We start from the raw sequence: 16,439 nt of genomic DNA, 5'->3' as shown, positions 1-16,439 counted from the left end.
ATGGTAGAAAAGATAACAGTGGATATATTGACAGAGATATGGAACTTATGGCTGCTGTACTTAATAGTTTCTGTATATACACACACATACATACATGTACACTATCTGTATTATACCTACTCTGTTGTGGTTGTTTGGCAAAAGTGGTCTGACTGAGGACAGATGTGTAGCAAAGTGTAAAGTTGAGTCCTCTGACTGTTTTACTTAGCTGTTCTGGAATTATGGCAGTAACCTTGGAAGTTTTTTTTTTTCCTTGACTCTTTTTTTCAGTATGTCCTTTAAAGCGTAAGAGATTTTTAATTTTTTTTTTTTTTTTTTTTTGCTTCTGCTAAGGAATTTGAGGGTGGGTTTTTTTAAGGATATTTGTGGTAACCCTTAATAATTTAACTGAATGGGAAGAAACAAAGTCTTTACTTCTATATCTCTCTAATGCACCTGCAAAAAACTCCCAAAATACTTTTAAGGAAATATGTATAGTAAAACTAAAATAAAGAGAATATTCACACTTTTAATTAAAAGTTACTGATTTTTTTTTTTTTTTTCAAAGCAAATTCTAACTCACTTGTAGAGTTTATCCTTTGTAGGTCATGAGTCGAGGTTTAATATTTTTTTTTTGTTTCCCCACATTCTCTCTACATTTATCCATATATTTTAGTCTTAGAATGTGCATTCAAGTACTAAGCTGAAAACGCCCTCAGAATTCACAGTAAAAATTCTTACGTATGGAGTAAGAATTCAAGTGTACGTGTACAATGTTTCCTTCACTCCAGCCACCTCCATTTATCTAGAAGTTAGCACTCTGCTTTTCTTACAGGAACCGAGCTTTAATATGAAAAAATACTGCTGCTCATGTGGACCAAGCTTTTCAATTTTTGTTTCCCCTTTCCTCCTACGCGTGTTCTTTATTTGTAACTTGGCCTCATTCTTTATTTACTGAGCACTGCCCCCGGCTGCATCCAAAGATAGAATTCTGTGGTTTTTATAAAGCTTTCTGTTATGATGGTGATGCCGAAATATTAATTTTCATAATAGCTTTCGGATATAAGGATGTAAATGTGCTGGGAGAAAGATAAGGAAGAATAAATGCTTTCAAAAGCTTAATACAAGTCTTATGAAATTAAGATCGTTGCAGAAATTAAGGTCAGAAGTAGAGATGACTCAAATTCTTGTTGCTTTTGGAACCTTTGACATAAAATCAGATTTGAACGAAAAATCTCGATTTCTGAAAACGAGAAGTTTAATTCCATATTTCTAGATGTGCCTTAGTTCAATACTAATTCTCTTGCAATAAAATGTAAAGATTCGATATAAAATTAGAAGTTAATCCAAACTTGTCCCTTCACTGTGAAATTCACATATTTGCAAAATGTTTGAAGTTCAAGTATTGTTTGTACTACTACTTTTTTAAAAGCAGATTTTTAGGAATATTTTCCATTAACTTTGGTCAAAGGTATCTGTCCACCCTTATTCTCTTGGCTCGTGCAGCTCATGTCAGTGCACTTCTGTGGTACAGACCAAGTATTACATTTCCATATCAAAGTGAGTGTTTATGAAGGATGTGGGTGAAGTGACTTTTTTTGGTTTGAGATGGTAAAGAAAGACAGCATTAGAATTCAACCTCTGCGCCTGCATGCACATGCTGTAAAGCTGCCAACCTTCTCCCGATCTCCGTGCTGCATTCACAACACAGTTTTCAGTGATCTCAGCAGCACAGTAGGCTTCCTTCACTTGCACAAATTCCTTTGAGTCCCCAGGGCAGGTTCATCCTGTGCCAATACTGGGAAAAGAGTATGTATTGGAAATAGCTTTGTAGTATTTACAAGGGTATCTGAATTAGGGTTTCAGAGAGGATGTTAATTCAGTCATTTCCTATTTTTTTCCCCAGTAGATTGTGGTTACATTGTAGAATGTTTTAATTCTTTTTGTAATTCTGTAGCTTAAGAAGCCATTACCTTGGGAGCATGTATATTTGCAGGGGACCTTGGCAAAGCTGAAACCTCTTCGGTGGTCTCACTGGTTTCTGCCTACTTAGCTAAGGAGATGGGTTATAGCAGAAGAATCATAGAATTGTCTGGGTTGGAAGGGACCTTGAAGCCCATCAAGTCCAACCATCAACCTAACACTGCCAAAACCACCACTAAACTGTGTCCTTAAGCACCACATCTACCTGTCTTTTAAATACCTCCAGGGATGGTTACCCCACTGCTTCCCTGGGCAGCCTATTCCAATTCTTAACAACCCTTTCTGTGAAGAACTTTTTCCAAATATGCATCCTAAACCTCCCCTGGTGTAACTTGAGGCCATTTCCTCCTGTCCTATCTCTTGGGACAAGACAGATAGGGGAGAAGAGACAGACCCCCACCTTGCTATAACCTCTTTTCAGGTAGTTGTAGGGAGCAATAATGTCTCCTGTCAGCCTCCTTTTCTCCAGGCTGAACAACCCCAGTTCCCTCAGACACTCCTCATAAGACTTGTTCTCCAGACCCCTCACCGGCTTTATAGCCCTTCTCTGGACACGCTCCAGAGAAGGTTGATTGGGTTTTGGACAAGATCTTCATTAAGGAGGTTGATGCACTTTCCAGGTGTCTTTGTACTTCTTGAAAATAGAAAATTATGGTGTGAAATAGGTTTTGACTGTATGCATGTGTCCTCTTTCTTGGTCCGTGTAAAACTTTAGTATCGAAAGAAAGGTTTAGAAGCATCAAAGCGTTTCCAAAATGCCGCTTTGCAGTGCTGTATCAAACTAATTCATGTAATGAAAAATCAAGTAATGTGCTTTTACCTGTTTTGCATTATTCACACTGTAAAACTTTCTGTTTCAGATTCGTGATTCCAACTGTAACTATGAGGCCTTTATGAATATTATTAAATTAAGTGATAATATCGGAGAGTTGGAAGCAGTGAAAGATAAAGCAAGTGAAGAACTGCAATATCTTCGATCTCTAGATACAGCAGGAGATGGTTAGTGCTGTATTGTTTTAAAAAATATGAAATGCTTTTACCAGCATGATCTCTGAAGAGTATTCCAAAAATTCAGAAACTCAGAAAAGGAAAATTCTGATGCTGCATGGTATAAAGTATTTTGTTATTTTAAAAATAAATAAATTATATGCCAAGTGTTATAACTTAAATCTTCATATGTGGATTAAAAAAAACCTAAACCCATAGACTAATTGGTTAGGTATGTGTACTTCCACTGAATTGAAACTCGCCTAACTGGTGGTTCTGAATTTCAGTAATACTTTAGGTATTAATGGGTGGTCAGTTAACAGTTAATCTGAAAAAGGAAAGAGAAAAATATTTTTTACTGTTCGCTTCCATCGGTAAGGTACTTAAACTGAAAAAACCCTTCTCTCCAAAGCTGATGTGTTTTATATGTGGTATGTCACTTTTTGTATGATATTTTTAGAACGTTTCAGAACAAGAGTTTATTTATTCTTCTGCATTGCTTAATACTCTTTGTTTTTGCTTTCAGATATCAACACTATAAAAAATCAAATAAACAGTTTATTATATGTTATTAAAGTATGTGATTCAAGAATTCAGAGGTTGCAGTCAGGAAAAGTAAGTGTTTTAGAATTTTTTTAAGTTCTGAGAGAGTGAAGTTGCAAATCACTTACTGGTTCGGTCTAGCTTGTTAATTCTTGCGTTTTGAAACACAACTTGAAGTATGCAGTTCTAGGAGTGCATTATACAAATGAAGTTAGTCTTATATTTGCAGTTTAAGTATGGAAGGAATTTCTAAAGGTTCACATATTTAGAGTTTTTTGGATTCTGACTTCAGCAGTTTAGGTATGTCAGTACATCTTAAAACTATTCGTACCTTCTCAGTACGAGAGTTAAACCAAAATGTTACACAGATGCAAAGCATCTTTGTATTTATTTATACACCTAGATGCAGTTCTGTTTTGCTGTTCCACTGCATACCTTGTGCTCCTCAAACTTAGTCTTTGGCAAAGATCTCTCTTTATTGTTGATAATGATACCACTTGCTGATTATTTTGTAATGCCTTGTAGACTCCATGTATTGCCTTTTGTCAGACATGTTTACCTCTTTAGTTCAACGAAAAGCCTAAGGCAAACCGGATGTTAAATTTTAGAACCTCATGTTGTTCTTTTTTCTTGTTTTATGTTTCATTTCGTGTTTTAAGGCTGACAGAGCCTGTGCATATTGACTGTTAAAATGTTTTAGTATTCCACAGCTGGATCCGGAAGCATTGCTGTAATACCAAGAAATGTTATATTAACAGAAGAAATTTGGGCAGAGATGAATTTAAGTTGTGGTGACCTGCACCCCATTAAATTGTGAAATTAGTTCATCCTGTTAAATCATTTTCATGCTGCTGTCACTTTTGGTGAGGGATTTGGGGTTAATTTGACCTGTATAGTATTATGTGAATGGCAGTGTTAAGCCAGCTTCCCATGTAGCAGAAATCATCTATGTTGAAGGCAAATAGCTATGAGACTATGACTTTATGATCTAGATCTTCACTTACTAGTGATTGTGAAAATAACTAACCATTGAGAAAGCTGCATTATTATCTGTAATGTAAATTATTTTTTATTACGTCTGCTTTGTGGTAAGCAGGAGTTTTAAAAGCTAATTTAAAATATAACACCTGTGAACACACTGAACTGTGTCTTACAGGAAATAGATACTGTGAAACTGGCAGCAAACTTTGGAAAACTTTGCACAGTCCCTCTGGACCATATTCTGGTAGACAATGTTGCACTACAATTTTTTATGGGTAAGTGTTAATTTATCTGATCCTTTTTATTCATAAGGAATATGCTAACTCACAGGATTTTACACTTGAAATCACTGAATGTAGGTGTCTTCTGAGAGCTAAATGTGTTTAGGCCCCTTGCCAGAGGGAACCAAAACCTTTTTTGCAAATCAATCCATAATTAACTGTTCAGAACACAGTACTCAGGACTTCCAAAAACTTGTATCAAGCTTGTTTCAATACTGATCTCTCTGTAAGACTGTTCTTGCAACGTTTCTTGGTCTGTCATGTAACAAGTTTGTTCTGTTTAGAACAGAATCATTGCAAGAATTGCTTAGAGATTTATAACTGTAATTACTCTGAAACTTACTGCAATTTTTAGTCTTACTTTTGCTGGTCTCACTGAAGCTAATCGAACTAATGACTATAGATGTTAGATTGACATTTAGAGGATTACAGGGGTACTGAAGGTTGTCTTATTTGAGAAGCTGAAGTACAGCAGTAATTTATGTACTGTTGTAGGTTTATCATATAATGAAGAAATTGATAGATGGATTAGTATAATTAATTTTTAATACTTTCTAATGCTTGATTCTATTCAGTGAATTAATTGGGCTGCTGATGGTCATTATTAAGAATATTGATCAGTCTTGGTGGTGGTGATAGTCCTTTTGATGCTGTAGATGCACATGATTTGCTAGAATTCCAGTTCAAACTTCCTTTCAATTTGTATTGTACTCTATAAACCTGTTACATCCATACAGTAATGATGGATTCACTTTTTAGATGTTCATTTTAGGATTCAGTGCTTAGTTCCTAGACTTTGCTCCCAGTTTTGTTTACTGATTATCACCAATGTGTATATAGTACTTTCTATTTTTTGAGTTTAGGTGACAAGTATTCCAGATGTATAACCAGATCCTGGAGTTCTGTGTGGTTAACATCATTGAGAATTCTTATTCTAAGATGCACAACAACAACTATGATTGTGTGGTGGCTGTTTTCTGTAGATTACATGCAGCAGACTGGTGGCCAAGCACATCTGTTTTTCTGGATGACAGTGGAAGGATACAGGGTTACAGCACAGCAACAGCTGGAGGTACTTCAAAGCCGGCAGAAAGATGGAAAACATCAGACTAATCAAACCAAGGGTCTATTAAGAGCAGCTGCATTTGGAGTTTATGAGCAATATTTATCAGAAAAGGTAGGAATAACTTATTTCCGTATCGTTTAGAATTTTTTCTTTGTACAGATGCTTCCTTGGTAGTTATGGCTACATTAATATGAAATGGATGGGATGTAGCACAAATTGTCTATAAGTTGACGTTTAACCTATTACTTGTGTATCTTCTCCTTATGTCAAGCAGTAAGAAAATGTCTTCCTCGTTTTGGTTTTTTTTCCCCCCCTTCATTTGAAAAGGCTCATACTGGCACTAACTATCCTGTCAAATGCACTGAATGTGTTCCTCAGAAGCTGACTTCCTAGAATAGAGAAAAACTAGAGAAAATATGAAGACAGAATAAGAAATTCTGTCTTCTTGTATACTGTCCTTTCCCCTTCCTTTTTCTCTGCCCTCTGCTGCCTCCCCCCTGCCCCCAGAAGGAAATATTTTCAAAAAGATGCAGCCCAATATTTGTATAAACTTGGATTAAAATTGCGTTTTCAAATGAAATAACTTCCTGGGCCTCTCTACAGTTGTCCGTATAAATTGCTAAAATATCACCATTGGGTATCTTTCGATAGGCTAAGCTTGAATGCTTCCTGTAGTCTTGTAATAACGGTCTTCTGTGAAAGAAAACACTTGTCAACTTGCTTTAACAAAGTATTTTTGTTCTTAATTTGTGTGTGCATAAAAATCACCTTTCAACTCACTCAAAAGCTTCCCTTAAATTATCCCTCAAATCCCTTGTAACGATAGAATAGTTTGGGTTGGAAGGGACCTTTAAAGGTCATCTAGTCCAACCCCCCTGCAATAAGCAGGGACATCTTCAACCGATCAGGTTGCTCAGAGCCCCGTCCAACCTGACCTTGAATGTTTCCAGGGATGGTGCATCTACCACCTCTGTGAGTAACCTCTGCCAGCGTTTCAGCACCCTCAGTGTAAAAAACTTCTTCCTTCCATCTAGTCTAAATCTTCCCTCTTTCAGTTTAAAGCCGTTACCCCCTTTTCTGTCGCCACAGGCCCTGCTAAAAAGTTAGTCCCTATCTTTCTTATAAGCCCCTTTAAGACTGCAATATGATCTCCCCGGAGCCTTCTCTTCTCCAGGCTGAATAAAACCATCTCTCTCAGCCTGTCCTCATAGGAGAGGTTCTCCAGCCCTCTGATCATTTTTGTGGCCCTCCTCTGGACCCACTCCAACAGGTCCATGTCTTTCTCATGCTGAAGGCTCCAGAGCTGGATGCAGTACTCCAGGTGGGGGTCTCACCAGAGTGGAGTAGAGGGGCAGAATCACCTCCCTCCACCTGCTGGCCATGTTTCTTTTGATGCAGCCCAGGGTACAGTTGGCTTTCTGGGCTGTGAGCACACACAGAATCACAGAATCACAGAATTATCAGAGTTGGAAGGGACCTCTAGAGATCATCTAGTCCAACTCTCCTGCTAAAGCAGGATTGCCTAGAGCACATTACTCAGGACTGCATCCAGGCGGGTCTTGAAAATCTCCAGGGAAGGGGACTCCACAACCTCCCTGGGCAGCCTGTTCCAGTGCTCTGTCACCCTCACCGTAAAGAACTGTTTCCGTGTATTTGAACGGAACTTCCTGTGTTCTAACTTGTGCCCATTGCCCCTCGTCCTGTCACTTGGAACCAATGAAAAGAGCCTGGCTCCATCCTCCTTCAACCCACCCTTTAGATACTTGTATGCCATAATAAGGTCTCCCCTCAGCCTTCTCTTCTCCAGGCTAAAGAGTCCCAGCTCTCTCAGCCTTTCCTCATAAGGCAGATGCTCCAAGCCCTTAATCATCTTAGTTGCCCTTCGCTGGACTCGCTCCAGCAGTTCCCTGTCCCTCTTGAACTGGGGAGCCCAAAACTGGGCACAGTATTCCAGTTGTGGCCTCACCAGTGCCGAGTAGAGGGGGAGAATGACCTCCCTCGACCTACTGGCCACGCTCTTCCCTATGCAGCCCAGGATTCCATTGGCCTTTTTGGCGACAAGGGCACATTGCTGGGCCATGGATAATTTACTGTCTACCACAACCCCCAGATCCTTCTCCTCCAAGCTACTTCCCAGCAGGTCAGCCCCTAACCTGTACTGGTGGCTCGTGTCCAGCTTTTCATCCACCAGTACCCCCAAGTCCTTGTCATCAGGGCTGCTCTCAATCCCTTCATCCCCCAGCCTGTACTGATAACCAGGGATTGCCCAGGGGTTGCCCTGACCCAGGTGCAGGACTCTGCACTAACCTGCACTTGGCAGTCTCCTAGGTTGCCTACAGGATGCTTCTCTTTCTGCATCGTTTCTTTCACCTTGTTTTTTCACCTCAGTAGTCTATTGACATGGTGGTGTAAAGACTGTGCAGAGGTTGCTCTGGTGGGTTTTTGGACTGACTGAATGCTCACCATTTTGAAGTCAGAAGCCACCTAACACCGGAGCTGTTCCAAAACCAATGAACTCAGCTGTGCTTAATAGATCAAGTGAGCTATGTTGGATCTGGTTCAGTGGTGGCTCCCTGTTTCTGTTACAGAAAAACGGGAGAGTGTGTGAACTTGGGTCCGTCTAAAAGAATGCTTAACGGGCAGTGGTTTGAAATATGTCATACCCAGGGAAGACGTGGAATCTGATGGCTGATATAGTTAGTATGCTGGCAGCTGTAATAGAGTCTGTATAAAAAGCTACCATGATTACAGTATTGGTAATCTCTCTAGAAATTGGTGGAGTTGCCAAACTGTTAGCCTTTCCTCGCGTTTTTCAGGACTTCATCCATTTACTTTCTTTCTGTCTTGTTCTTCATTTCTGAATCCAGATCTTTATTCATAAATAAATAAAATATTTTTTTTAAGTCTGAATGAATCTGGTTTAGATACTGCTTCAAAATAATGTGCATAACTTGTTTTTGAGGTGATTCTTAGTATTTAATCCTGAAATTTTTGAGTTTAAATACAAACTCTGAACTTATTTTGGGGGGCAGGAGGGGGTCTGACTCCTGTTGTGTGTTCTAGACAGTTCTAGAGATACTCATCAAGAAGAAATTTAGTTTACTTAGAGGATTGCAGAGTTGTATTGGATTTTCTTTGTGAAAATAGGAACTTTCTTATTTTTATGCTGCAAAAGTTGATTTGAATCTCTATAACAGGCATCTCCAAGAGTTAATATTGATGACAACTTAGTAGCAAAACTGGCAGAAACACTGAACCATGAGGATCCAACACCTGAAATCTTTGATGACATTCAGAGAAAGGTATACTCTATTCATCCTCTATTTCATAAGAATTGTGAATTCTTTAGAGTATTAAATGTCACTACAGCCATTGAAAAAGGGAGAAGGAACTCAAATATCTGAAACCTAAAACCTGTTTTATCATTTTCCTGTTCTATAAAAATCATACCCTAAATTGCCAAGTTCTGTTTAGCCATAGACAGAAAGTGTAGGTGTCCTGTATGAAATTAATTATGAAGCACAATTTAGAATTATGGGATTATTATTTGTGTTTATGCACCAATTTAAGAAAACATGCCTGTGTAGAATAACAAAGTGGTACAATTTTGGTCTGGTTTTAGCGCTCTTTCAAAGTTGGATGTAAGCATGTTACCACGTTGAATTCTATATCTCTTTCCAGAAGTTAATTTGACTGTTCTGTTTCTTCAAGCCTGCACGGTGCGGCACTCAGAAGCATCAAGTACTGAAGATAAAACAGACTTTTTACTGCCTGCATATGTAGACTTTATCACTTAAGTCTAAGACTTTTTTTTTTTTTTAAGTGAATGATTAATAATGTGGCAGTAAATTATATACCCAGTCTGAGAGGTTTTTATTTTAGGCCATTAACTTAATGTTCTCATTCATGCTAAAATTTAGTGATATGAACTGTAAAACTTAGAATCACTCTATTGTACTTGAGGCTCACATTTAAGACTAATGAAGACACCTTGTGAAATCTGTATTGCTCAAAGTAGGTTACAAGGGCCTTGTGTGTAGTTTCTGCTGAAGAGCATAAATTTCTCAGAAACTGACTTCCTCAGACCTGCATGATTATTTTTTTTTGTGTTCTTACTAGGAGATAGCACTTGTACAAAGTGTTCCATGAAAAAAACTCATCATTAAAATATTCTAGAGTTGACATGAATATCCAAACATAATGGATTAATTCCCACTACGTATAGATACACGTGTGTATATGTGTATATATATTGTCATTGTATAGGCTGTATAACTTTTTGAGGTGGTGTGGTTGAATCTTTATGAGGTAGGGCTGTACTGTATTGGGTGAACTGGAAACTTGCAGGAAAGTAGTATGTGGTGTCTTCCCTCCATTCCTTTCCCTCTTCTCACCTCTCCCCCTAAGTGTTTGCAGGTCTGCATTTATAGTTTGTCAGCAAAGAAGGACTCTGAGAGATAACCTGTTGTGAAATGGGTAAAGACCAAATATGTTTATAGTGCAATTGGAAGGGTTATGAGGAGAGGAAGGAAACTTTCTCAGCTAATGTGCTACTTTCCTTCCTATATGTGCATGTCTCACTAGTTAGAAAGGTAATTTCTGAGTCTGTATTATACTTATAACACAATTAGGTCTCATAACCTTTCCATTAAGAGTAAGCCTTAACTGAAATTTCACAACCTCATGTTAGGGTTTTAAAGGAAACCCAGAGACACATAATAGAATGCACAGATACATGTTGGTCGAGTAGAATTTATGAAAGCTTGTCTGATTAATTAAAAGACGTAATAAGTATTTCTAAAGATGACATTTTTATTTCAATAAGGTGTACGAATTGATGCTGCGAGATGAAAGATTCTACCCTTCGTTCAAACAGAATGTGTTGTACGTGCGTATGTTAGCTGAGCTGGATATGCTGAAGGATCCTAGTTTCAGAGGATCGGATGATGGTGAAGGAGGTGAGCTCTATATCTGTAGGAGGGATTTCCTGGGACTGTTCTTTTCTCTGCTTTAAAATGAAAATAAGAAAATTATTCATACTGGTTTTGAGAAATCAAAAAGTTCCTGTAGCATCTCTGGTTAAAAATGTTTCCTCCTTGTGCTTTTTTTTGTTTGTAAATTGTGTTGGGAATCAAATGGTTTTTTCTGTAGTAACTTTAGTAATCTCATGTAAATTTTTTGTCAAGTCTTGGTAACAAGTGTGTCGCTAAAATAAGTATGCAATTCTTTCATTCTCAGTTTTTATTCAAAAATATTTGAGGTTCTTCAACATGCTGGGTTGTTTTAATACATAACTATTCTTCATCTGGAAATATAAAGTACATAGGAGATGTGCCTTTTTAAAGCAACCAAATTGTTCTTGTTATCCGATGTACAAATCTAATGGAAATTTGTTTAACTATTAAACTGACTGACTCCTTATTGAAGCAATTTCACAGACAGGAATGATCTCTGAAGTATTTAATTCATATCTATAGCTGTATAAGCTTACATTAATTTTCCTTTAGGTGACCTTATTGGAAACTTGAAGTATTTATATATTGGGTACAATATTTTGCCCAATGCCTCAGTTGTGCGTTATTTTCCATAATGGTTTGTCTTTGCATTGGTATTTCTTGTGTGTGGCCCTGCATTATACAAAATCTTCTAACCTGTTTTTTTCTTTTCCCTTCCTCACTGCTCCCAGAATCTTTTAATGGGTCTCCTACTGGCAGCATAAATCTGGTAAGTGCTTTGTTTTTTGGTTTTTTTTAATTATTATTACTTTTTCCCCTCAACACTATGCAAAGTGTTATAAAATAGTTTAAACTATGTGCGCCAGAGGTTTTACTTGACTGCAGTTTAATTCCTGAAAAAGTTCTGGGATCAAATTGAAACACACATAAAATATCAATTAATCTGTAAGATAAAACTGTCCCTTTTGTACTTTCCCCTGTGTTTAATGAAATTTTGCATTGTTTCTCAGATAAACAGTAATAATCTATAGTTAATTTATGCAAAGCACACTTTCTTATCCCTGTTAGTTTTTTTAAATAGAAATAAATTTGGAGTTAGGTAATAATAGGTGAAAACAAATCCTTTGAAACTGAAATTGAAGGATTGAAATGAAATAGACTGTGAAGTGAAGCAATTACATTTTTACAGGTTGGTTGTGGGTTTTTTTGGAGTTAGGAGTTGATTTGGAAAGTATCTGGAGTTTATCTATACAAAATATGAATATTTGTTTTGTAGTCTGACCAATTTCAAGCTGATTTCGGTATTATTTTTTTTAAGCAGTTCTTGACTGGGTCAGTTTGTCAGAACCTTTTCTTTGTTACATGAGTGTACCTAAATATTTGACATATGCTTTTGCATGTACTAGTAGTTGCATATGTATGAAGAGAACTCTATCCTTCTACCAGACTTTTTTCAAATATCTGTCCCACGTAGATCTTATAAGGTTTGAAATGTTTTAAACTGAAAATCAAATCACAGTTATTTAAAAAGGAAAAATCATAAAAAAAATTTGGTGAATTTCCTCCCCTCCCTCTTACTTGTTTCTTCAGTCGTTCATCTCAATTGCCAGTCTGGCCCAAACCACGACAAGACTATAAGTAGCGAAGCCGGAGATATGCAAGGTTCAATTGTACACATGAGAGTATTTTTCCAAATCTTTTAGTTTTAGAAAAGTGCAATCTGCATGTCATTTCCTGACTTATGTGATTCATAGGCCCTTCTAATTCAGTTTTGGAAGATGCTGTAGCTCCTTAGGAGTTCCAGTTTATTGGTTATATCATGCTTGCACGCAGAGGAATAGAGTTTATTTTGTAAAGGAACACATTTAACATAAATGTAAATGTGTTTCCATGTGGGGGTTGTTTGTTGTTTGGGTTTGTTTATTTTAATTTGTTTTGAAGTTTGGATTTTTTTTCCTATTGTTTTCTTCTTGTTTATTTTTTGAGATTTTTTTTCCTTTTGTTTTCCTCTTGTTTATTTTTTGAGATAGCAAGAAAAGGGGAGGTGATCAGCTTATACAACTTACACAAACTCCAATGCAGAAGGAAAACTTAATTTAGCTATATTTTTATAAATTTACATACAATTCTGGTAACATTTCACAAGAGATTCCTTTGATTAACTAATCTCTTAAAAATATCTTTCAAATGTTTTTTAAGTACTTTTTCTAAGAATGTTCTGATATAGTGAAGTCGTGTTTTATGGATGGGGGTTTGTCATTGCAATGGCTCATCTGGCTAGTGGTTATCTGCTGCTTAGTTTCATGTGGCCTTTTCAAACTTAGCTAGAAAGTCTTGAGTGGTTCCTAAAGTTTCCATTATAAAATACATCCCCTGCAGTTTATGCTTTCACTGTAAGAAAGTATTTTAAGATTATTTGGAAGAGAGGCTCAAAACTACTCTGAGGTAAAGTTACTTTACAAAAATACCTTCTTAATTTCTGCCTTTTAATTTGACACATTAATCTACTATATGAAACCAGTGGCGCATATTTTGGGGGTATAAAACCATTGTAGAATATTTATAGACTCTTGCAGGTTTCATCTAAATGGATCCATAATGTGAGCTTCACATGTTGCTTTTGCATTGAGTAAATAGAAGTTGTTACACAGGTGTTGCATATCCAAGACCTTGAATGGCAGCAGAAATAGCTGGGGTGAACTTCTGGGAGTCATTAGTATATATCAGCTTGAACCTCCTTCAGTTGTCAAGAAGAAAACCGAACTGTCAGGGTGGCAATGAAGGGAGGCAGCAAGACAAGAAATAATGATGCCTTTTAAAAAACATAACAGTAGCCTAATGTCAGTATTTCGTAGCAAACAAAATATTAGAGCAGTTACTTGTCTGTTATTAGGGGCTGTTACTTGTCTTCTTTAATAACATCCCTTCCATCTTACTGATAATCAGATCCTAGAGCTCTCAGAATATCAAGCATTTATCCAAGTTTCCACAAATTCCTGCCATTCATCAGTCTTGGGTAATATTCTGCTCTTAAATTTGCCTGCTGCGGTATAGAGAACACCTTACAGGGTTATTGTTGTTCAAGGGTGACTTTCTTGAGAATGGACTAGGCCAGAGAAGGTCTAGCCCAATATCCAACAATGACCAAAAGCAAGTGTCTAATGAAGATTGTAGGATATGTTACCAGAATACTCTCCAGCATCCTGTAACTTACAGATTTTGGAATTCTTGAGATAAAGATGATGTCTGCTCTCAAAAATATTTTTGCATTAATTAGTCTGTTTTACTGTTGAACAGACATAAACTTTTAGCACAATAGCATGCAGAGGCAAAACAGATTTCCCAGCTGGGCTTCTCTTTCTTCTACCTTTTTTCAATCTGGGATTTTTGTACTTTAAGTGTACAAGCTGTGTCGTAAGATATTTAGGAGACTCCTTACTGCAACACATGTTGAAATATAGAGTGTTCAGACCCTTTTAATGATGCCATTTATGCAGTATCTAGACTTTCTAGCAGAAATGTTATTCCCCTTGCCTTCCATGGTTGATATTTAGGTAGAGACTGATTGGGGTGTTTAAGGCAGAGAAATATCACATTGAGATATCATGGAGATAGTAAAGATTCAGATGAAGGGGCAAGACCAGTCTTTAAATAATTTACGTTTTCAAGTCCAACCTATGTTGTGATTGTAATCACACAAGATTTTAGAAACTTGATTGATGTGTATTGAAGTTTTATTTTGACGCAGGTATGGCAATGCTACCCAGTAGGTCCCATTCTAGGTAACTAGTTGTGGCAACTCACTATTAAACTGGCTTGGTTAAATTATAAAAGATAGCCGATAGATGCATATTCATTCTGAATGTTTATCTGTGAAGAATTTTATAATTTTACGGTAAAATATATAAAGTTGCTGGAATCCCAGTGCCTGTGAATTCTACTTAAGTAGCTCTATCTTTTTTTTTTTCAAGCTGATAATTTAAGATTAGAATCACATGTAGTGGCCCATCCTCCATTTCTCTCACTTGCATATCCAAGTTTTTCACTCCATAATCTTGCAGAGCTTTATTATGTTAAATCTTAGTAGTCAGATGTATTTATTTTAAGTCATAGCAAAGCTTCTCTAAAATACCTGTGAGGCTTCTTTTGAGCCCAGTAATTATTGAGTAGGGAGACAGGTTGTTAATCAGCTAACAGCTGATTAATCAGCTAGTGGAGCATCTCCCTTATGAGGAAAGGCCGAGGGAGCTGGGTCTCTTTAGTTTGGAGAAGAGGAGACTGAGGGGTGATCTTATTAGCGTTTATAAATATATAAAGGGGGAATGTCATGAGGATGGAGCCAGGCTCTTCTCAGTAGCGACCAATGATAGGACAAGGGGTAATGGATTCAAGCTGGAACACAAGATGTTCCACTTAAATTTGAGAAGAAACTTCTTCTCAGTGAGGGTGACAGAGCACTGGAACAGGCTGCCCAGGGAGGTTGTGGAGTGTCCTTCTCTGGAGACATTCAAAACTCGCCTGGACGCCTTCCTGTGCAACCTTGTCTAGGTGTTCCTGCTCCGACAGGGGGATTGGACCAGATGATCTTTTGAGGTCCCTTCCAATCCCTAGCATACTGTGATACTGTGTAACGATGTACCGGTTTGTTTTTTTACGAGGGAAAACATTTCTGAGAAAAGTGTTTTCTGTTTTCTACATACAGCAGAGAAATTATTCAACTTTTACTGCACTGTAACTTTTGTGTAGTGCTTTAAGTCAGTTGAAAGAAAACAGAATGGTATAAAGATAAACCCAAAAGATCTGTTATATAACATCTGTATCTCCAGAGTTGGGTGTTTCGGTTTTTGGCATTTTTGGTGGGATATTTTTTGTAACGCTTAGTAAAAGACTATTTGTGTCTGTACTTCTATGAGAATTGAGATATCAAATGAAAGTGGCAAATATGTTGAAGTAACCACAAAACTATGCAAAACTGGTAGGGGAAAGGAAAGACCCTACAATCTTTAAAACAAAGCTTTAGTAATCAGGTAATACCAACACTTACTTGCATTGTTACAGTGCATTAAACTATTCTATTAGTGTAGTGAACTGAAAGTTTGAAAATTAAATAGATTAATCAAAAAGCATCTCTCAAATGAGATGTATCTGTGATCTTATTCTCTCTTGCCCATTTCTTCCTTCTCCTCTCTCTTTCCTACCCTGCAGTCTTTAGATGACCTTTCAAATGTCCCTTCTGATGAGACAGTTCAACTCCACGCATACATCTCAGATACTGGTAAGTGAATCTGTTATGATGGCTGCTTACTTGTTTTCCACCATTTATTTTGAGTTTTTTGATATTACAGGCCCTTGAAATCCTAATCCTTTCATTTTTTTTAACCTCATAAAACATTTTAATTCATATTTCCCATGAAGTCTTTGTACTGGAAATCCTTACAGAATTGGTGCTGTAGGTTGTAGACTACGTATCTATACTTACAATGTGATTTAATTTTTGTTATTTATGGTATTGTTATTTTTCCTGTCTCTGGAGAATCATTCATTAATCTTATTATTGAGTAGCATTTATTTAAAAAAAAAAAGTTTAAAGAACAAATTCAAAGCACCATCTCTTTTTTTTTTTTTCTAGTCAAACAATTCTGATTCCTGACTGGTTAATTCTCT

General features: G+C 37.0%; 1 protein-coding gene across 1 annotated transcript in view; it reads left to right on the top strand.

Moving 5' to 3' along the window:
- The window catches only part of SNX13 (sorting nexin 13), a 48,468-nt gene that overhangs the window by 17,753 nt on the left and 14,276 nt on the right, over positions 1 to 16,439 (top strand). Inside the window, exons 9-16 of the mRNA XM_082479171.1 lie at positions 2,823 to 2,961; positions 3,476 to 3,564; positions 4,649 to 4,748; positions 5,738 to 5,931; positions 9,018 to 9,122; positions 10,646 to 10,778; positions 11,507 to 11,544; positions 15,981 to 16,050. Coding sequence (XP_082335297.1) covers positions 2,823 to 2,961; positions 3,476 to 3,564; positions 4,649 to 4,748; positions 5,738 to 5,931; positions 9,018 to 9,122; positions 10,646 to 10,778; positions 11,507 to 11,544; positions 15,981 to 16,050 — 868 coding nt within the window. The remainder of the gene's footprint in view (positions 1 to 2,822; positions 2,962 to 3,475; positions 3,565 to 4,648; positions 4,749 to 5,737; positions 5,932 to 9,017; positions 9,123 to 10,645; positions 10,779 to 11,506; positions 11,545 to 15,980; positions 16,051 to 16,439) is intronic.

This window comes from Vanellus vanellus, assembly GCF_965231255.1.
Source record: "Vanellus vanellus genome assembly, chromosome: 2".
Taxonomy (NCBI): Eukaryota; Metazoa; Chordata; class Aves; order Charadriiformes; family Charadriidae; genus Vanellus; species Vanellus vanellus.
The sequence above is the reverse complement of the archived record's forward strand: the minus strand, read 5'-3'. Positions and strand labels throughout refer to the sequence as shown.